At 37.7% G+C, this 23,799-nt stretch overlaps 1 protein-coding gene across 1 annotated transcript in view; it reads right to left on the bottom strand.

The window, feature by feature from the left end:
* Nucleotides 1-277: 277 nt before the first annotated feature.
* The window catches only part of ZEB1 (zinc finger E-box binding homeobox 1), a 162,826-nt gene continuing 139,304 nt past the window's right edge, over nucleotides 278-23,799 (bottom strand). Inside the window, exons 3-7 of the mRNA XM_081820832.1 lie at nucleotides 17,944-18,146; nucleotides 13,420-13,525; nucleotides 5,219-7,026; nucleotides 2,912-3,092; nucleotides 278-2,794 (exon numbers count right to left, since the gene is read on the bottom strand). Of these exons, the coding sequence (XP_081676958.1) occupies nucleotides 2,199-2,794; nucleotides 2,912-3,092; nucleotides 5,219-7,026; nucleotides 13,420-13,525; nucleotides 17,944-18,146 (2,894 nt within the window). The 3' untranslated portion in view covers nucleotides 278-2,198. The remainder of the gene's footprint in view (nucleotides 2,795-2,911; nucleotides 3,093-5,218; nucleotides 7,027-13,419; nucleotides 13,526-17,943; nucleotides 18,147-23,799) is intronic.

Here is a 23,799-nt window from a genome sequence, read left to right as displayed (position 1 = left end):
GACCTGAGGATGAGAAGTCACAGGATCATAAGGGGGTGCGATGAAGGTTTCAGGAAGAGGGAGCAACCTCTGAGGAAGCCTTGAGTTGCCAACTCTGATCTTCCCAGAAACATTCAGCCACAGGGAAGTCCATGATTTAGTGGTGAATGTCAAAAACATTTAGTTTGTTACCCACATTCAGCCCAAGGTAAACTGAGTGCAGGATGACTGTGCAATACCCCGTTTCAGAGAGCTTTCCAAAGAAAATCTTGATAATAATGAAAAGAATGACAGCAGGTCAGGCTTGTTGATGCATTTTATTGTGAGATGGGGGAGTCTGGTAAAAAACTAGAAAATGACCATGGTGTAACAAGGAACTTAAAAATGAAGAATCAGATTTGTAACTTACATACATGAATACAGGAACAAATTGGCACAAAATGTTAAACATTGTTCCCAACACTGTTTATATAAGGTTATCCTAATTTGGCTTACTAAGGAAATGAGAGTTTTATGGTTAGGCTAATCTCTTAATAAAACTGCAGAGCATCATGCTATTAGTCACACAGTGAATTTCAAAATTTAAGAGTTTTATATTAAAAACTGGGTAAAGGTAAAATGACTTGGTTGTAGTTGTAAAACTAATACATTCCCATTTAAATTCTGTTCTACAGTCCAAGGCAAGTATAAATGTTAACATAACACTGTTAAATCAAATCTCAATGCAAGAGAACCAATTGCATCTCTACTTTAAATCTTATCAACTTTCCAAATTTTCATACTAAAATATATTATTGTATTAATACAAACTACAGTATTATACACTACACTGTGTAATAAATAAAGAAATATAAAAATAAGACACATAAATATAAAAGTTTTCTAAAACTAAAAGTACATGTCAGTAAGAAGGGTATTAATACTGCCAGGTTTGAAGACATACAGTACAAAAATGTTGCACAGATCTATAAACTAAAAGAAATAAAATAATACTGATACGTAAAAATCAGCTAATGTTGTTAATAAACTGGGTCCATAATAACTAACATTTGGAAACAGTTATGAGCCAAATAACAATGGCATGTCCATGTCTGAAATGCAAGTACATGGACAGAGCAGATTAGAAAATTTCCCTTTCATTTCTGTAGAGAAATTTTGAAAGTCAATTAACACAAAATGAATACTGAGGAATTAAAGGATGAAATGTCCCAGTGTTTAGGTTTCTCTGACAGAGTCAGTGGTTTTAAGTTTTATTTGGAATTTTGATACAATAAACAAATCAACAAATGCTAGTTATTGTAGGCCACACATTGAACGAAGGCGGGTTAGAGCCTTGAAAATACTGATAAATGGCACTTACAGCACACAGGTCTTGCTTAAGGCCAAAGGAGATACAAAGCTTCATATCATATCCTTCATATTTGTCACCACATACTCAAACACAATTACGAACACTGATTCTGACGACTCTGCTACCCTTCCCAGGATTAACACTGTTAGTCCCTGCAATCAGAACTCAATGACAATCTTTTGAACTTCATTTTAAACCACATGAGTAAGAAACTTCAGTTCTTCTATCGGCTGCTTTCTTAAGGCTAACAATACACTTGAAATAATACTCCACTATGACATCTAAATATTAGAAATTACTACCTTCTAGATTGAATTTATAAAAGGTAGTTAGCACGGTTTGGAACTGCATTATACTTCTCTGTGAAGGGAATTTTGTAGTGCAGAAGTTCTCACATTTTAAAAAACATAATAAAATACTGAAGCGGATTTAGCATACGTTTACCAATAAAAAATTATAAAATTTCTCCCAATTGTACAGCTTAAGAATAAACCAACGTAAGAGTGATAATACTGACAAAATGAAACAATGCCAGATGCTTATCTAATTAATCAGTTTCCTTTAACCTGTTAAATCTTTGCTTTCCGAGTCATTAAAGTTTTCTAATCTGCTTCGTGTTACAAACTTGTTCCTAACTTTGAAAAATGCATGAAAAATTACTAGGTCTGAGATCAGGCACACCCGGATTTTTTTTTTTTGTGTGGGTTTTTTTTTTTTTTTTTGTATTTTGTATTTTTTTAAATTTTTACTTTACACAGTAGTGAACAGAAACCACAGTATACAGGTTACTGTGTTCCCATGAAAAGCATGTATAATATAGAACAAACTTCATTACCAATTAGAATGTATTTTCCTTCTAGAAAAACTATTAGGCTTCATTTGTTTTTTCTTCAGACACCTGCTCACTATTCTTGCTCACTTTTTGTTCGAAGCTGCTCACTTGATTTACAGCTTCATCATCCTTCATCAGACCTTCAGTTTTTGCCTCTTCTCCCTCATTCTCTGCCTCTTCCCCCTCCTCCTCCTCCATCTCGTCCTCCTCCTCCTCCTCATCCTCCTCCCCTTGCGGTTTTTCACATTCTTTCTCTTCCTGCAGTTCTTCCATCTCTTTGTCCTCCTCCTCCTCTTCCTCTTTTTCACTGTCTTCATCCTCTTCCCTCGTCAGACTCTCTCTCTCATCCGAGTCGGCCTGTGAGGGAGATGCCCGGGCCCCCCCGTGCTCGCCGGCCAGGACTTCCGGTCCCGTCCCCTCCTGCTCCGTGCTATCGCGCTCCTCCGCCTCTCGCTTGCAATAGGAGTAGCGATGATTCATGTGTTGGGAATAAGACCCAGAGTGTGAGAAACGCTTTCCACATTTGTCACATTGATAGGGCTTTTCTCCAGAATGTAACCGCATGTGTTCAATCAAATGATGTTTGTGTTTAAATGCCTTCTTACAGATTCCACACTCGTGCGGTCTCTTACCTGCAAAATAAGAACACAGCCATGACACAAAATCCTCCGAAGGCTTTTGGGGGCACTTCAGTTTGCGGAAAGGGTTACAGAGTCATTTTTCAAAAGCTGTCAGGTTCAGCGACATACCTGTGTGTTCATATTTATGTCTCAATAGTGAGCTACTCTTTTGGAATATCTTATCACACAAATCACAAGCATACATTCCATTTTCTGTCTTCCGCATTTTCTTTTTGGGTGGTGTAGAATCCGAGTCATTCTGGTCCTCTACATTTGATACTCCTTCTGAGCTAGTGTCTTGCCTTTCATCCTAAAGAAAGAAAAGAAGAACATTTAATTTCAAATTAAAAGGTAAGCAAGAGACATATATAAAAGCACAGGTTAAAACACTACTTTGATTTATACTTTCAATAGCTTGACCAAAGCAGGAATACTACTCATCGCAGCAGACAGGCTCCAAGGGCGGGGGGCTGGATGCGAGGTGGGGGTTGATAAAGAAAAAAGTGAGGTTGGGGGCAAAAGAGTCACAACGATGACAAAAACAAGTGATCAACTGATGAAAAGAAAGAATGTAAAATGTATACTAACACAATTTACCTGGTTTCAAACAAATCATGACTTTGTGAGAAATTTGCAGAAAATTTTAAATTATGAGTTTGCTACATCATCACCAATCTCTAACTGCATTATTTGCCTTCATTGTTTTCCTTCTGGGTTTTACTAAGCAAAAATTAAGATTCTATTTTTATTTATTTATTTATTTAGAAAGATTTTATTTATTTGACAGAAAGAGACACAGCGAGAGGGAACACAAGCAGGGGGAGTGGGAGAGGGAGAAGTAAACTTCCCGCTGAGCAGGGAGCCCAATGAGGGGCTCGATCCCAGGACCCTGGGATCATGACCTGAGCCGAAGGCAGACGCTTAACGACTGAGCCACCCAGGCGCCCCAAGATTCTATTTTTAAAGGTGGTCTTTCAATTGTATCCTCCGGAACTTCAGAAGTCTATGAACTGACCTCCATGGTTTCTTTGAAAAGAGTGGGGTTTGCTCTACCACTTTGCTAAGGAAAAAGATGGCAAAACAATGCAGGAGGGTCTCTATTTTGGAAGAATACTTGCTAGACAAAATAAATCTTCAGAATTTCAGTGGAATAAAACATTTCAGGCAGTCCCAGGGCGGTAATGTGTAGGAAGCTCTCATGTAGGTAAACAATGACTGGTAGTGGAGTTGGGTCCCTCAAGATCCTTATGTCTTTCCTAAAGTCTTCCATTCTATTGCCTCTAAGCCCACAAATAGTCTAAAAGCTCAAAGGTTTTTCACAACATTTCTTATAGTTTTGCAAAGTGGGAGAGGCGCGGCCATTTGCCTGGATGGTTTGTGAGCTGCCAGTTTGTGCTAAAGTAACTTCACTACTTTCATTGCTATCTGACGTGGCCATATGATTAAGTGAAATGTTGGTGGGTCCCCCTTTATTATTCAAAGGTGTGCACAGTGTTTTAAACACCGAGAGTCTATATGAATTCATTAGTTGTGTGAGAGTCTTTTTCAAGAGTAACCACAATTGCAGGAAACCCAATCAGTAGCAATTTTTAAGGGGGAAAAAAAAGCAGCAGATATACATTTGAACAGGATGTTGTAATTATTTCAGCTGTACCTACTTATAGCAAATATTTGGATGAAAGATCACATTTATCTCTAGTATATGGTTGATTCAATAAGAAACCGATGAAAAAAACTGGGAGGCCATCAAGGTTAGTAACCTAGAAAAAGTCTGGATAATGAGGCACACAATAGTACACAAAATGGTTCTATCTAAAACTGCATCATGGATTTGGGGGGGAAGGTAAGGAGGAAAATGCACATATAGGTTCATATATATTAATTATGACTGAATACTGTTTCAGTTTACAGCTCATAAAGTGATCAGCAAACTCACTAGGTGAGCTCTTTGTATACTTAAGTCTTGTTTAATTAAAGCCTTTAATAAATATAGGTGTTAACACATAAAAAGTAATAGCTCAGTTTTGCTGGTGTGAAATGTCTGTGAAGGGGAATGTATTTTCATGCATTAATGATGATACAGCAGAAACTGTTATTAATTTGGGAATATAACTCTAGAAACAGAAGTCCAATTGGTGAGTATTCCAATTTTTCTTCTGTTTCAAGCTTCAGATAGTCAAGTCTTTAGCTGAGACTTCTCATTTCCCCAGGAGAATAACACAACTGTAGTTGATAACCATACCTGGGATTAGTAAGAAACTGAAGGCGAGATGCTATGAAAGTTAAAGCAAATGTTCATCTATTTCCTCTCAAAAATGATAGTTTGTAACAATCTGCTCGGCTCTACAGAGACTGATTTTTATTTGAAAAATTTCACCGAAAGAAGTCAAACTAGCATTTTAGTAAATAGCTTTGGGATAGGGGCCTTTTCTTTACCTGATTCCCATTTGGCTGGATCACTTTCAAGGGTGGTTCCTGGACTGCAGGGCTGACTGTAGTCGAGTACGTGTAAGCCACCTGGGGAATCAGAATAGTCTGCTTATTGGCAGCTAGTGCCCGCAAGCATGGAACACTGTTCTGGTCAGCAATGGCCACGATCGTGGGTAACTGGGCAGTGACTGTAGGTATAGCAATATTTATGGGGTTGGCACTTGGTGGGATTACATTTACAACTGGTTCTGAGTCTGTAACACAACTGTCCTTTTGTGGCTCCTTTTTTGCACAAGACAAGTTCAAGGGTTCTTCCTGGACAGAATAAACACTGTTCTGGTAAACACTAGTGATAGTTGACCTTTCCAATAATTCTCCCTGTTGCTTTGGTAGTGAAAGATCAAGAGGTTCTACTTGTGGCTCTTCTTGTGCACCTTCTGCTGTGTACAAGTAACCCTGTGTATTTCTGGATGAGGAAAGGTTTAGAGGTGATGGGGATGATGGACTACTTCTGGAACCATTGACGGTTGATCCCGCTGGTAAAACTGGAGAGTGAGTCATCTTCAGGGGACTTTGTAGATTTACTGTGCTGTCCGGGGGTTCATTTGCGTTTGTAGATTGAGGCTGCTCATCGTTCTTTGCAGGGATATTTACTTTGCCTGGTTCAGGAGAAGATGGTTCAGAAGACTGCACTGAAATCTGTCCAGCTTGCATCTTTTCAAACCACTTTTTTACTACATCCAGTGGGAGGTTTACCGAATCGGCAATTTTTGAGAGCTCTTCTGCACTTGGCTGTGCGTTCAAAGCATAATATGCTTTTAGAAGAGATAAGAGGTTCTTTAAAGGTGGCTGACTGGGAGACAGACTGCCATCTCCACCCGATGAAACAGAGGCCTCGGGCTTCTCAGCTTCTGCTGCAGGGAGTGGAGGAGGCTGAGCAGGCTGCTTTAGGTCATAGTGCTTTAATTCTGGAAGTGCATTAATATCTCCTGGACATTCGTCACACAGAAGGCAAGTGCTATCGTTCACTCCTCCTTCAAAGCTTTTGTCCTTCTCTGATTTAACAGTAAGATCTTCTGGTAACTTTTCACTTTTGCAACTGTTTGTGGGGACTGGGTTTTCTTTTTTTAAATTCTGAGGAACAACTTGAAGTTGGCTAGGCTGCTCAAGACTGTAGTTAATGATAATTTTGGTTGTTCCATCTTGATCGACCAAAGGAAGACTGATGGCAGAAATAACAGAATGGCCACCTTGCTGTATGGATGAAGCACTGATTGTTTCTTGTTCTTTGGATGCAAGATTGGCTTGATTATTCTCCAAAACTTGCCTTATTACATTACCATCTACTGCCACTTTAAGTACATTCTGGATATCACTTAAATTGATACTTATGGGAGACACCAAACCGACCGTTGGCAGAACAACAGCTTGTACCACACCCTGAGGAGAACTGGTTGCCTGTAATGGGCCACCACCACTGAAAACCCCATTCTGTAAAGGGGTTGAACAGTTGATTCCTGAAGCAACGACTATGGGTTTGAATTCATAATCCACAGGTTCAGTTTTAATTTGGTTTATAGAAAGTTGCTCTTGAAGGGGTTTATTCTCTATCTTTTGCCGTATCTGTGGTCGTGTGGGACTGCCTGGTGATGCCGAAAGAGATGGCGAGGAACACTGAGGCGTCTTGAGTCCTGTTCTTGGTCGCCCGTTCACAGGCATCAAGCTGATACATTTCTTACTGCTTATGTGTGAACTATAAGACCCAGAATGGGAAAAACGTTTCTTGCAGTTTGGGCATTCATATGGCTTCTCTCCTAAACAAAAAAAATTATATTTGCTGAATTATTACATGTAAGTTTTCATGTATCCACATTTTCCTTAAAACAAACAGTATCGATTTAAAAAGAGATTTCCATGTATCTTGTGATACAATTTTATTTAGAATATTCATGTTAAGTTCAAAACTGACATAAATGTTATAAAGACTAGCAAAACCTTCGTCTGTAGTACACGTGCTAACCTGTAAGGAAGTCTTTTCAGCATATGTGTATAATATTCCTGCTAACCTTTAAAACTTCAAATAATTCTCAAATGCCAAAAATAATTCTAGTTGACCCTTGAACAACATGGGTTTGAACTGCATGGGCTGACTTAACACGGGGATGTTTTTTGATAAATACCCAACAGTACTGCAAATGTATTTTCTCTTCCTTAATGAGTTTTCTTAATACCCTTTTCTCTTGCTTACTCTACTGTAACAGTACAGTATATAATACATATAACATTCAAAACGTGTATTAATTGACTGTTTCTGTTACAGGTAAGGCTTCTGGTCAGCAGTAGGCTAGCAGTAGTTAAGGTTTGGGGAGTCAAAAGTTATACGTGGAGTTTTGACTGCATGGGGGCCCAGCTCCCATAACCCTGCATTGTTCAAGGGTCAAATGTACATCTCTCTTCCAAGTAATTTTTTTTCTTACCCTATTTCATCTACCTATGTAATTTTTCTGTATTTCACTATACTTAACCATCTGCAGGAGAAATTAATATTAGAGGAAAGAAAAGTAAGTAAAATCTCCCTTATATAAGACTTAACAAGTACGAATACCTATCCTTCCCATATCCACAAGGTTTTAAGGTTTCCTTGAAAAGATCTTTCTCAATGGGCAGAAAACTTTCCATATGAGGTATTGTTATCAGCCTTGGCTTATTAAACTGGGAGGTATGCATTCCTGGAGCTAGAAGGCAATGTTCTAGTGGGTATGCAAAACTTTCTTGTAGTTTCAATTTTATTGACAGCGGTTACAGTAATTTAAAACATTTTAATATTAAAACACAGATTATACCATGGAGAAACAGACAATATTCATGTGAATTGTTAGGAAAAAACCACAATGTCAAAGAAGCTCCTTGCTTGTAGGGGCTTACGTCAAGTTGCTTCCTTGACCTTCCAGGAGAGAAGACATTCATTCTTGTTGGCTGTTAGGGATACTTCAGTAGAAAATTTTGAGAAGCATGGAGCCAAATGGAATACTTTCAGACAACCCTAATTTTTTGCCTTAATATTAATTTATATTTATCGTTCATTCATTTATAATTTATAGGTTAAAGACTATCAGTTTCAATAAGATAGGAACTTGAGTCTCATGTGCCACTTATGCCTTGTACCTATTGAAGTGTAGGTCAAAAATGCTCAATAAACCTTTTTTGGATGAATGAATGACTAATTGCAAAATTATGGAATATGGTGATGCTATTTATCTACTCAGTATCAAGATAAAACTCTTTCTTTCTTCTGTTCTTTTTAAGAATGAAAATGAAAGCAGTGAGAAACTCAATGTAAGTTCTTCTAATAATGTAATTTCAGTGTTGTAAAGTTTTTAGAAAGTAAGTTATATTTTCTGAAAGTATAATTACTTGAAGAATAAGATATTAGAACTGGAAGGGATCTAAGAGGACCTCCTGTACAGTAAAAGAGTTCATTTTATATCACCTTTGACTTTAGCTAGTCTCCTGCTTAAGCTCCTTTATTAAAAGGAGGTTATTACTTGCTGGACAGCTCTATGGAAGATGGTCTAGTTTGGTTCTGCTGAGGATCATGAATTTGGGTTCAAGACCTAGCTCTGCCACTAGTTTTTTAAAAAGATTTTATTTATTTATTTATTTATTTATTTATTTATTTATTTAGAGAGAAAGGTGGGGTCACGAGTGGGGCAGGAGAAGAAAGAGGAGGAGAGAGAGAATCTTAAGCAGACTCACACTGAGCATGGAGCCCAACACGGGGCTCAGTCTCATGACCATGAGATCATGACCTGAGCTGAAATTACGAGTTGGATGCTCAATTGACTGAGCCCCCCAGGTGCCCCTGGCTGTTTTCTTAATCTTTCCAAGCCTCAGTGTTTAGGTGTGTAAATAAATGTACACACATCCTCACTGGATTGTTGTAGCAGTTATATGACATAATATAGCAAAACTCTTAGTGTGGTCTTAATACATGTTAGTGCATCTTTTAAAAAGTTAATTCTCTGGAGAGATAGGTTGAGTACTAAGCCAGAATTCGCTTGTTATAATGCCTACTTTCCTGTCCTAGCCTTCCCTCTGATGCCACACAGAGCAAGTCTAACTTTTCTTCTAAAAGTCAGACTTTCAAACTGATGAAGAGCAGTCATCTGTATCCTTAAACTTCCCTTGTGTGGGCTAAATATACCCAGGTCCTTCAAAGACTCCTCATGGGACATGGTTTTTAGAACCCTTCCCACTTACCCACTTGTTACCTCATCTCTGGAAATTCTCCAGTTTATCAGTATCTTTCCAATGGGATGCCTGAAATATGATTCAATACTCAAACTGCATCAGGTAAATTTCTGGGGGGAAGGGGTGTAAGGCAAGGGATGTGTTCTAGTATCTCTATTTTAACATTTTAAATTCTTGCATAACTTTTTTAGATGAGCCATATGCTTGTTCTCTTGTTAGAGACACTTGGAAAATAAGAATTTATAATATAGATTATTTTTAAAAAAGATTTTATTTATTTGAGAGAAGGAGAAAGGGAGAGGGAGAGAGCAGGAGCGGTGGGGCAGAGGGAAAGGGAGAAGCAGACTCTCTGCTGAGCAGGGAGCCTGACATGGGGCTTGATCCCAGGACCTGGAGATCATGACCTGAGCAGAAGGTGGCAGATGCTTAACCAACTGAGTCACCCAGGCGCCCCACAGATTATTTTTATCTTTACGGACAGGGAGATAGAGGAGCCCAGTGGCTAAGGCAACAGCTTTGGAGTCAGGATACTTATACTGGGGCCCTGGCTTTGCCATGGACTAGCTGAGTGACTCTGGATAGGTTACGTAAGCTCTCTGAGCCTCCATTTTCTCATCAGTAGAAAGGGAAGAAGTAATAGCATCTACCTCATCGGGCTATCATTGGGACTATATGAGTTAATGTACACAAATAACTAGAATGTGGCTGTACATAGTTAAGTACTCAATAAGTGCTAGTCATCAGTATTATTGTTGGGGATTACCTGATATTTTATCATTGCCAGAAAGAAAGTGCAGAACAATTGTTCTAAAGCCAAATCCGCTATGTTTGTTGGAAAACCCCTTGTTTCTAACTTTATAGCTTTATGGTTTATAGCTAAAGTACATCACTTAATTTGTCTGTCTAGCAACTGTTAAACCCTGGAGGTGAAGTTGTGCTGTAAAAAGTCAGATGTCCTATGAATACTGATTTCTTTTTTGTAATGGCTGAGGTGGACGTTTGGTTGCATCTTACGTAAAAACTTTTACGTAAAGTTCATAGGGCAGGCTAAAGTTCATAGGGCTATGGAACAAACCCAAGTTATTTCTGGGGGGGATCAGAGCCCGGGAACAGGAGCCTTTTTTGTCTCACCTCTGAGTAGAGGTGAGGTGACCTGCTCCTCATCATAGCTCAGCTCCCACATGAGGAGTTCAGATGATGGCTAAAACACATGACTCTGCATATGGCTCGTTTTAATGGTGTCGGAAGATAGCAACAATCCAGGTAATTTTAGGGACTATAATATAAAGATCATGGTTAAAAACTGAGCTGAGAAAAAAAGATTATAGAGGTTTCTTGAAGGATATGAAGCTCATCCATTATTCGATACTCTAAACAGCTCTTTCAAAACTATCTGTGGTGAAGGACCTTCTGTGCCCCCAGTTTTTTGTTTTAAATTTCCAATCTACTGTAAGATCAATATTGTATAAAATATAATAAAATTATCACAGCATTTTCTTCGTCTAATAGTTTCTAAATTACTCTCAATTTCTATATTTAGCTCTTCAAGAACCAGTCTCAAAAAAGTTTACAGACTGGTACCAGTCCTGGAATGACACTGAGAAGCCCCAACTCAGAAATCTTCCTTTGGAATAAACCAGACCATCTGAGAGCTGTATACCTGGATTGTATCCAAGTGGCTACCCTGGAGAAATGCTTTTTCTAAACTGCATTTTGGTGAAATATCACTGGTTTTCTATTGGAGAATCTTTCTTTATTTTTATTTATTTATTTAAAGACTTTATTTATTTGACAGAGAGAGACACAGTGAGAGAGGGAACACAAGCAGGGGGAGTGGGAGAGGGAGACGCAGGCCTCCCGTGGAGCAGGGAGCCCGATGCGGGGCTCGATCCCAGGACTCCGGGATCATGACCTGAGCCGAAGGCAGTCGCTTCACCGACTGAGCCACCCAGGCGTCCCATGGAGAATCTTACTTTAAAAAGAAAACCCTATCAAATTTTCTGCTGTACTATTTTAAGGATATTTTGGAAAATGATATCAAATGCATTTTGCTTCCCTATGGGCTTTGTAGCAGGAAGAGTTGTACTTTTCCTAGCGACTGATTCCTTTCACTTACAGACAGTCTGGGTCTTGGTTACTGATTGCAGTTTCTGAGTTCCTAAACCTTAGAGTCTAATGTGTGGTCCACTTCCAGCATGTGCTTGGCATGTCATAGTATCCATTTTATTTCATGTTTACTTCATGCCTGTGTTACTTAACTTTATTTTCCTAATATATTTTTGAATTAAAATTTCTTGCTGTATTAAAGGTATATACGTCTCATATTACTTCCCCTTGAGGGTAAGACTATCCTATAAACACATAATGAATGGACAGTGCAGAGTACGGCGGACGCTCTGTGCTCCACGATGTGGCCTAAATTTGCACCAGCTACTTCAGCCGCGGTGGTAGCAGCGTACCATCACCAAGCTTCTATCAAGTGCTTGTCCATCCAAACTCCTAAAACTCTTCTGTCAGTACTACAGACTGTTGCTCCCTGCTTACTACTTGATTGAGACTGATTTTTGAATATCAATGCAGAGTTTTGTGATTAAATATCAACTTCCATTTCTGCCCTGCATTGTAATCTCTCGTGTGATGCATGCTTCCCAATTCCGTATCATCACCAGGTCTGACAGATCCACATCCTATATAACTGCAATAGGACCATATGACATTCATTCTGTACATGAATCTTGCTCTAAATTTTATTTTCCCTCCTCTACCCCAATCTCAACATTTAAGAAAACTCCCTTGAATTAGCTAGATCTCTATCAATAACTTCAAATCATCTGTAGCAAGAAAGCAGGTCATTAAAAATATATTCTTGATGAAAATTTTTTGATAGCCCAGAAGTTAATAAATAGGATTTTGTGGCAGACTGCAAAAGACAACTTCTTATTTCCAGGAATATTAAAGTGTGAAAATAAATAAATGTTTTTGCAAGAATTTTGGTTTAAACAAATTGGTAACTTTAACATTATTTAGCCCTCAACAGACAAGACAGTGAAACTTCTAGAAATGTAGTTCCAAAATAAAACACAGATATCACACCAGTCACCTCTCACAAAGCCACCCGCTGTACTCTTTTTATAGGATGTCTATAAGATGTAAATGTCAATACAATCATTTTCACAAAATAAGCAGTGTGCAGACACCCATCATTTCTCATTAATTAGAAAACAGTTCTTTTTCACTACTATTTAAATCTAAAATAACATACCAAAATTAATCAGATGAATAGATGTCATAGTGCAATGTGAGATGCTACCAAGTTTTCATTACAGCTTTTGTTGAAGTAGAGCCCCTAAAGACACGCAAATACAGCTCTTTTTGTTTCTAAGTTTCTAAAACAGACATTTTTGATAATATAATATCATTTTGTAAGTAAAATTTAGAAAAGAATGTGGAATAGAAAGATGAAATGATAGGTGAACACATTTTCCTTTTAAATTTTCAATGCTGCCCTGTCTGGGTGACTCCACATCACCCTTGACCACTTCCTATCTGGAGTTTCCACTTCTATTTCTCTCACGTACAGAACGTCTTTGCGTCCTTACTTTCTTGTGCAAATCGTACCTCTATTTCCTTTTTCATTCCTAGTTAACTGTGCAAAAGAGGCAATGAAATTAGTATTCCTCAGAAAGCTCAAGGAGGTTGTACTTCTTGTTAAAACATGCTATATTCTGATCAGGAAATTTGGAGTATGTCATATTATATTAGCTTAATATGCTTCAGTTAAAGATTAAGACTCCAATAAAATACTATTTATAAACAGAAAATTTCTCCAGGTTAGTCTTTATTCTACAAGAAAAGCAAAGAGTTTCTGACCATGTGTGTAGACCACATTATAAGGGATTTATTTATGACCACATATACTATGATATTCAAGGTGTAGAAAGAAAACAAATATTTACCACTGTGGATTCTTAAGTGCTCTTTTAGATGATGTTTGTATTTGAAAGCTTTTCCACATTCAGTGCACTTGAATTTACGATTACCCCCAGACTGTGTCACATGTCTCTGTAAGAAAGAATTGATATTTTAATTATAGAGCAAAAAAGCTTTGGACATAAAGGAATAGCCAATCTGCTAAAAGTAATATTTTGGTGAATTCTGCTTCTCAAAGGCTTCAAATTGAGGCAGTCACAAAAATCTAACACTTGGAATATTACACCAAAAAGAAGGGTGATAGTGGGATCAGAATTTTGACATAGAGAAAAAATCTCTACTTGCTAGAGTATGAGAATCATACTTTATTGAGTAATATAGTATTTAGCACAAATAATATATACTTTACTAGAAACTAGAGATTCTCTCTTCTGCAGCCAGGCTTTTTCCAGTAGTTTATCCTATCTCTTAGATGCTTGGTATTTCCAAAATGTACTTTAATCTGATGAATTTAAAAAATACTTCCATCTTTTCATCCAAATATGGAGTATTATAATAGCTTTCTGTCTGGTTTATCAAATTCTCACTTTTATATATTTCAAATATATTCTGCACCCTTAGATTTTTTTTCCAGGTCCTGTTATTTTATTTATTTACTTTTATTTATCCATCATTAAATATATTATTAAAAAATGTTTTCCAGTCAAGTATAGTTGACAATGTTTCAGCATACAACACAGTGAGTCAAACAACTCCATATGTTATGCCATGCTCATCACAAGTGTCTACCATTTGTCACCACACAACACTACCCCAATACCACTGACTATATTCTCGATGCTGTACCTTTCATCCCCATGCCTTGTTCATTCGTTTTTTATTGTTATGTTAATCACCATACATTACATCATTAGTTTTTGATGTAGTGTTCCATGATTCATTGTTTGTGCATAACACCCAGTGCTCCATGCAGAATGTGCCCTCCTTAATACCCATCACGGGGCTAACCCATCCTCCCACCCCCCTTCCCCTCTAGAACCCTCAGTTTGTTCCTCAGAGTCCATCGTCTCTCATGGTTCGTCTCCCCCTCCGATTTCCGCCCCCCTTTATTCTTCCCCTCCTGCTATCTTCTTCTTCTTTTTTTTTTTTTAACATATAGTGTATTATTTGCTTCAGAGGTACAGATCCGTGATTCAACAGTCTTGCACACTTCACAGCGCTCACCATAGCACATACCCTCGCCTTGTTCATTCTATAACTGGAAGCCTGGACCTCCCACTCCCCTTCACCCGTTTTGCCCATCCCCTCCCTCCCGTGGCAACCACCAGTATGTTCTCTGTGTTTATGAGTCTGTTTCTGCTTTTTTTGTTTATTAGATTAACCATAAAAAAGCACTGCTTGAATTGAATTCTATCATAAACCTCATAAACCATAAATTGCTCATAAACCTCCAAAGGCTCCCCTCATTAGCCCCTGAATATAGATTCTGAGTCTATACATTCCAAGTTTACCTGAGTTTCCAGGCTGATTCTTCACCAGTTCCCTATAAGAAGTTCATGCCTCAGTCACTTAGTGAGTCTCAGTTTTTTGCACATATACCACTCTACTTTCCTTGCTTTGGTTTATACTATTCCTTATTTCTTGGCTATATTTCCCTATAATTATGATTATTAAGATTCCAGCCATACTTCAAAGGCTTAACTCAAGTACTTTCTACTTGCTTCATGCTCACCCTAGCTGGAATCTCCCTTCTTTTGTTTTTCATACAGGAAGGAAAGAGAATGAGTACTTACTCTGTATCAGGCCCTACTTCATCCAAACTCATGGTTATAAGCACCACATACATGGTGACAACTCCCAACAGGGTATCTCTAGACCTCCTCCCTCCCCTTAACTCCAGACTCTCCCAGCCAATTGAGACCTTGATACTGCCTGTTGGAAAGCAATGGACATGTGAAACTTGCCACGATTAACCTGAACTCTTAATTTCCCTTCTGAGAGTCAGCTCCGCCTCTGGTGTTTCCTGTCTTTGTGAATGACACCTTCATTTATTTGATTATTGCTTAGGCCCTGAACTTTGGAGTAATCCTTGATTCCTCTCTTCCTTTGAACACCCTTACTCAATCCATCAGCAAGCCATCTGAATATACTCCACATCCAACATTCATCACTGTGTCATGTCTGTCACCACCAGTGATTTCAAAGCCACCACCACCTTTGGCCTGGATTACAGCACTAGCCTCCAAATGGTCTCCTGCCTTTAAGTGGTCTCCCTGCTTCCACTCTTGTCTTTTTTGATCTACTCTCCACCCAACAGCCAGTGTTCCCTTAAAAATAAAAAGGAAATAAAGATAAAATTCAATATCCTTCAAAGGCTTCCCTGTCACACTGTAGAATAAAATCAAAAGTCTCTATCATGGTCTGTACAAGGGGGTGTATCATCCAGCCCCTAATACTTCTGGCCTCACCTATCTTTCTCCCCTTTATTCACACTGGCCTCCTTGCTATCCTTTGGGGATGCTGGACAGGCTTCTGCCTCAAGGCCTTTTCATGTTTCCCTCTGTTCCCTTTGACTGGAACACCCTCCCCCCAGTTGTCCTATGACTGGCTCCTTCCTTTCATTCGGGTCTTAGTTCAGATGTCCCATTCATAGAAAGGTCTTTCTATCCTTAAAAAAGTAGCAACTTTCTTCACTTTCTATCTTCTGCTTTATTTTTCTTCATACTACCTGTTCTTATATATCACCTGCTAATATATGCTGCTCCCCACTGTCTTGATCTTTGCTTATCTTTTTCACTATTGTGCCTTTAATACCTAGAACAGGGCCTGACATGTAATAGAAACACAAATGTTTAATGAATAAATTAATAATACATGGAAATGCTTATCTTTGAGTCATAGCATGCTTTTCAAACTCAAGTTTGCTGCCCTGTAACCTAAATTGTTTCCAAGACATACCGATCATATTTCCTCACATTATTGGTCCCCGTACTAATCACAGCTCCTTTCTGATTTTTGTCTGATCACATACTTCATATATAAAACCTACTACCTTTCACCCATCAGAAAAATCACGACAAAATTGGCTTTCATGCTCATCATTGATCTTACGATTTGTTTCTATAATGGCATCTCTCACTTTCACCATTAGCTCTATCTGTGCTTTGCAGATCCTTTCTTTGACAATGGCCCTTGGTAGAGAAAGGATATGGGGGCAACAGGTGCCGTTTGGGTCTGCTCCCCAAATGTCACATGAATAGGCTCTTTTCCCAAGGCTTGACTGTACTGTAGTCATGTTAAGACTCTGAGATGGAAAAAGCACTCTTTTGCATTGTCCCCGATAAGACTTGCATAGGGGCAGATGGTAGATAGATGGTCTTTGTCTTCAGTAGTTCCTTCTGTGTATCGATTTCTTCCTTCTGTCGGTATTCTCCCCAATTTCAAGTGTTCCCTCATGGACTTATCCATTAACCTATCTAAGGAAATCTTGGTCTTATACTGCCTGATTGCTATCCTCTCCCCCTTTATTTTGTGATTTGGTGAGTGTTATTGCCAAAGTCCTGAGAAGACAGGTTGACCCTGTTTGATGATTCTGTTTCTGCCATAATTTTTTTGCTTGGTTTAGCCATCATCTTAGAAAGAGTCTAACTTGTTCTCTACGAGATACAGGACTTAGATTAGGTACATGCATAGGGCAGAGTTCTCACAGATTCGCATTTATAGACAGTCATAATCCTCTGATACAAGAAACTGGACATGTGCCCCAACGATAACACATACCCTTAAAATACACTGTGCAGCTGAATATTTATTTGATTTTTAAAGTTAGAATCATGTTGATATTAATTTGATTGTTTAGAGTTGACACTTATCAGGATCTTATAAAAGAAGGACAACCGGCAAGAGTTTCTTAGCCTTTAATCTTTAAGTATAGAGCCAACAGTTCAAATGTAACTTAACTTACAGAAGAATAGTCTTGGTTTATACATCTAGAAATTGAGGCAAAGTGACATAGGAATAGAACCAACCATGTGAAAATTGAGTCTTCAGAATAAAAATGTTTAGAATCTAAACCTTAGATTCTTAGAGGAAGCAACTTCCCTTCCTACAGTAAACAGAACACAGTAACTTATACTGAGAATAAATAAAGTAGACTTTGGTTCCCAGAAAATTAACTTTTATTATTATTATTTGACTTTCTTCTCAGTTTGGTCAGTACTTAGTCATATGGTTTATGAAACCAGTATTTATTTTTCCTACACTGAGCATTTTGGTAGAATGCATTTTGAAATCTAGTTTTAAACTTAAGGGACATATTTGTTACAGTATAAGCAAAATAATTAAATCAAGAAAGGAATCTTATCTGAAAAAGAATAAAAAAACTTAGTTACCTTGGAAATACTGTTCATACGTACTTTGTAACCCAGAAATGACCAGATAATTCAAATAATCACTTGCATTCTTGTAAGGCTGCAGGTAAGATGCTGTCTAGTACATCCTTTTAAGTATGTTAAAACCCTTGCCCTCTATGGATGGTTGATTTCACTTACTTGATCTCTTCCTGATTTATGTGACGTCATGTGACGTTCAAGTTGAGTTCTGTACGCAAAGGTGTAACTGCAGAGGGAGCAACTAAAATTATCTTCATTCTTTTCATGGCGATATTTAATGTGTTCTTTCAGAGAGGTAAAGCGTTTATAGCCTCTATCACAATACGGGCAGGTGAGTAACTGGGAGAATGCATCTGGTGTTCCTGTACAAGAAAGATCATATATTTTGAATTTAAAACATTCAAAAAATATTACCAAAGCTACCACTCAATCCCTATGCTTTGTGCCAGATATTATGCCACCCACTTTATACTGGATCCTTAAAACAATACAATGATACTCATCTCTATTTCATACAAGAGAAAACAGGAGGCTTAGAAAGGTTAAATAACTAAAAAGTCACACGGCTAGTAAATCAGAAAGGAGCTGTGATTAGTATGGGGACCAATAATGTGAGGAAATATGATCGGGATGTCTTGGAAACAATTTAGGTTACAGGGCAGCAAACTTTTAGGATACCGGCATAAAACAACGAAAAGTAAACCTGAATATCCGACATAGTAAGTGAATTATAGAATGAACAGGCTTGAAAGTTAAATAAAAATCTTTGTTTCTATTTTTGAAAAATATTGGATGTTTGCTTATTTAAAGGAATCACTTTTTTTTTTTTAGCAAAGAAGGCTTGTCACGTAAGGAAAAAAAATTATCTTTTTAGAATTCTTATAATAAGCTTAAGGTAGCGATTCAGGACTACTAAAAAATCCAACCTATGTCTATTTTTTTGACCTGTCTGTAATTTCCTTATGTATCTGCGACTGTGAATATGCTTATTAAAAAAAAACTCTAATTTTTGTATCCTAAACTTCCTTTGCTAGGTAGGATAACATTACAGACTAATAGTAGTACTTGATATAAAACCTTTGAAAAATCTCCTTTATTTGTGCCCCACTGATTCAGAGTTTGTGATAGTTCAACCTGCTGAGGTAAAGTTTGCCCTTTCACAATTTATGAAGTGCAGGAAAGCATCCTGAATCCACTAAAACTTTAAAAACTTAAGGGCTTCTGAGGATAATCAGATGTTACTGGTGTGACAGAATGTCTACTGTGAAATACTTTATTAGCTGTACACCTGAAAGTAATGACTACCTGAATTAAAAACAGATTCTCGAATTCAAATGTTTTACTAATTCAGAATGATTAGGGCCCCAATTTTTATGGGACTTTACTGTGTTGATTAGTAACAATGGACTATATACAAAGTTTAACCTTATTTGGTCTGTGCAATGAAACATTTTTTTAAGTTCTCATTATTTTCTTTCATGAGGCTTCTTGAAAAACTTTTTGGTACATAAACATTTACATATGTACATAAATACATATATATTAAAATTTTTAAATTTCCTTTCCATATTTATTGTAACCTACAGCTTCTTCAGGTGAAATGTTAACAAATTTTCCTTAAGGAAAAAAACTGGGGTGTGTGGGTGGGTGGGTGGCTCAGTTGGTTAAGTGTCCGACTCTTGGTTTCAGCTCAGGTCATGATCTCAGGGTCATGACTTCGAGCCCTGCATCAGGCTCCACACCCAGTGCAGACTCTGCTTGGGATTCTCTCTTCCTCCCTCTGCCCCCCCCCCGTTCTCTCTCTAAATAAATCAATAAAATCTTTTAAAAAAGAGAAAAAAACCCTGAAAATCAAAGTAGAAATGGCAGGGCCCTACAGGATTACAATGCCTATAACTATAGACTCTCCAAATATGCAAATAGATCAACACAACACTATTCATAAAGCTGTAATGCTGTGTCCCCAGGGGCAATAATCTAGTCTTCAAAAATGTGTCCTTTTGGCACAGTGGAGGATTCAGTCCTAGAGTGCCCTACCTCTATTTCCTTTGTCACTGATTTAGTTACAGGAAATCCTATCTATTTTGAGGTGAAACTTCTATTTCTGCTTTTTCATAACTGAGTCCTGATTTAAGGAAGGTACAGTTGACTCTTTGCAGTGGAATCTATTTTGTTTTCTACACCATTCTTCTCAATTTCCTTCAAAAATTTAAAGTTGATTGATACAATAACATTTACTTATAGCACCAAAAAAGTTGAAATACTTATGCATAAATTTAACAAAGATATGTGTAAGATTTATATGAGGAAAACTGTAAAATTCTGATGAACAAAATCAAAGAACTAAATAAATGGAGAGACATTCAATGTTTAATATTGTCAAGATGCCAGTTTTTCCCAACTTGATTCAGTGGAATTCCAATTCAAATTTGGAAAGTCCTTTTATGGATACTGACAAACATTCTAAAGTTTATATGGAGAGGCAAAAGACCCAGAATAGCCAACACAACATGGAAGGTGAAAAATAAATGGAGGACTGACACTCCCTGACTTTAAGACTTACTATAAAGCTATAGTAAATCAAAACAGTGTGCTATTGGTGTAAGAATACAGAAATACAGTGGAACGGAGAGCCAGAAATATCCTCATAAATATAGTCAACTGGTCTTTGACAAAGGAGCAGAGGCAATACAATGGAGTAAAGATAGTCTTTGCAACAGTGGTAATGGAACAGGAAACAAAAGCAAAAATGAACTATTGGGACTTCATCAGGATAAAAAGCTTTTGGCACAGCAAAGGAAACAATCAACAAAACTAAAAGGCAATGTACAGAATGGGAGAAGATATTCCCAAATGACATATCAGATAAAGGGCTAGTGTCCAAAATCCATAAGGAACTCAAACTCAATACCCCAAAAAACAAAAAAATCCAGTCAAGAAATGGGCAGAAGACATGAACAGACATTTCTCCAAAGAAGACATACAAATGGCTAACAGACACATGAAAAAATGCTCCATATCACTCATCATCAAGGAAATACAAATCAAAACCACAATGAGATACCACCTCACATCAGTCAGAATGGCTAAAATTAACAAGTCAGGAAAGGACAGATGTTGGCGAGGATGTGGAGAAAGGGGAACCCTCCTACAATGTTGGTGGGAATGCAAGCTGGTGCAGCCACTCTGGAAAACAGTACGGAGGTTCCTCAAAAAGTTAAAAGTAGAACTACCCTATGACCCAGCAATTGCACTACTAGGTATTTATCCAAAGGATACAAAAATAGTGATTTGAAGGGGCACATGCACCCCAATGTTTATATCAGCAATGTCCACAACAGCCAAACTATGGAAAGAGCCCAGACGACTCATCGACAGATAAATGGATAAAGAAGATATGGTATATATAAGTTCAATGGACTATGACTCAGCCATCAAAAAGAACGAAATCTTGCCATTTGCAATGACGTGGATGGAACTACAGGGTATCATGCTAAGCGAAATAAGTCAGAGAAAGACCAATACCATGATTTCACACATATGTGGAATTTAAGAAACAAAACAGATGAACATAGGGGAAGGGAAGGAAAAATAAAATAAGATAGAAACAGAGAGGGAGGCAAACCATAAGAGACTCTTAGCTCTAGAAACAAACAGAGGGTTGCTGGAGGGAAGGTGGATGGGGGGATGGGGTAACTGGGTGATGGGCATTAAGGAGGGCACTTGATGTAATGAAAACTGGGTGTTATATGTAACTGATGAATCACTAAATTCTACCCCTGAAACTAATAATACAATATATATTAACTAAAATGAATTTAAACACAAAATAAAAAAAATAGTAATGGAACAACTGAACATTCAGGACATGCATAAAAATGAATCTAGACACAGACCTTACACCCTTCACAAAAATTAACTCAAAATGGGTCACAAACCTAACTGTAAAGTGCAAAACTATAAAGCTCCTAGAAATAGGGGAAAACCTTCATGACCCTAGGTATGACACTGCCTTTTTAGATATAACACCAAAGAAAGAATTGACAAGCTGGACTTCAGTAAAATGAAAACTCTGTCCTGTGAAAGATGATCTCAAGAGAATTAGAAGACAAGTCACAGACTGGGAAGAATATTTGCAGAAGACACATCAGATTAAGGGCTATTATCCAAAATATACAAAGGACTCCTAAAATTCAACAATAAAAAAATCAATTAACTTGATTAAAAAATAGTCCAAAGACCTTAGAAGACACCTCACCAAAGAAGACATACAGATGGCAAATACAGATGCTCCACATCATATGTCATCAGGCGGAAGCAAATTAAAACAAGATACCACCACACACTTATCAGAATGGCCAAAATCCAGAACACTGACACCACAACATGCTGGCAAGGATGTGGAGTAAAAGAAACTCACACTGCTGGTGAGGATGCAAAGTGGCACAGCCTCTTTGGAAGACAGTCTGGCAGTTTCTTACAAAAGTAAACATACTCTTACTAGAGGATCCAGCATATGCACTCCTTGGTATTTACCCAAATGAGTTGGAAAACTTATGTCTATACAAACATCTGTACATGGATGTGTATAGCAACTTTATTCATAATTGCCAAAGCTTGGAACCAAGGTGTCCTTCAGTAGGTGAATGGGTAAATACACTACGGTATATCCAGACAACAGAATATTATTCAGCACTTAAAGGAAATGAGCTATCAAGCCATGAAGATATATGGAGGAAACTTAAATGCATATTACTAAGTGAAAAAAGCCAACTTAAAAGGTTACATGCTGTATAATTCCAACTAAATGACATTCTGGAAAAGGCAGAACTATGGAGACACAAAAAGATCTGTGGTTTCCAGGGGTGAGGGGAGGTGGGGAAAGATGAATAGGCAAAGCATAGAGGATTTTTAGGGCAATTAAAATACTCCATGAGATATTATGATGATGGATACATGTCATTACCTATTTGTCCAAACCCAAAGAATGTACAACATCAAGAATGAACCCTAAGGTAGATTATGGACTTTGGGTGTTTTCTGATGAGTTATGTTGATAATGGGAGAAGCTATGCACATTAGGGAGTAAAAGGTATATGGGAAATACCTGTACTTCTGTCTTACTTTTTTGGTAAGCTTTAGGCTTCTCTAAAAATGTCTTTTTAAAAAGTTGATTATTTAAATATTAAGTTAAATCTATCCATTAAACTGGGAACCCTGGAAAAATCAAACCAGATTTAGGATCTTAATACTTTAAATATCCTTCAACATTCCAAGTGACTTCTTAGTTCTTGGTGCAGATCTTGCATAAAATTTCTTACAGGAATATTTGCATGTGACTGTCATCTGTTTCTAGCATGGAAGCTAGAATGGGAATGGTAGCCTGTTTCCTTTCAGGAGAGTATGAACATATTAGAACTGCATTTTATCACTTTTCACATACTGGCTGTTCATATCAGAATAGACTAGAGCAAATATAAAAAACCTCATTTGTCTCCAAATCGGTATGTTTTGAACAAATCATATTTTGCTTGCCAGAATAGTGGAAAAAAAATCAAGCGGCAGTTAAAGGTCATCCTAGCTCCATTTCTACTTGCTGCCATGTGGGTGAATGCAAATCAACGTCCAGGTATTGTTCTTTTATTTATTTATTTATTATTATTATTTTTTTATTATGTTATGTTAATCACCATACATTACATCATTAGTTTTTGATGTAGTGTTCCATGACTCATTGTTTGCGTATAACACCCAGTGCTCCATGCAGAACGTGCCCTCTTTAATACCCATCACCGGGCTAACTCATCCCCTCACCCCCTCAATTTGTTTCTCAGTCCATCGTCTCTCATGGTACGTCTCCCCTCCGATTGCCCCCCCTTCATTCTTCCCCTCCTGCTATCTTTTTTTTTTTTTTTGATGAGAAATTCCTCATATGGCTAAAATTAACAAGTCAGGAAACGACAGATGTTGGCGGGGATGTGGAGAAAGGGGAACCCTCCTACACTGTTGGTGGGA

This window comes from Leptonychotes weddellii, chromosome 5 (assembly GCF_054177405.1).
Source record: "Leptonychotes weddellii isolate Sample4059 chromosome 5, ASM5417740v2, whole genome shotgun sequence".
NCBI classification, from domain to species: domain Eukaryota; kingdom Metazoa; phylum Chordata; class Mammalia; order Carnivora; family Phocidae; genus Leptonychotes; species Leptonychotes weddellii.
This window is presented reverse-complemented; position numbering and strand designations above follow the sequence as displayed.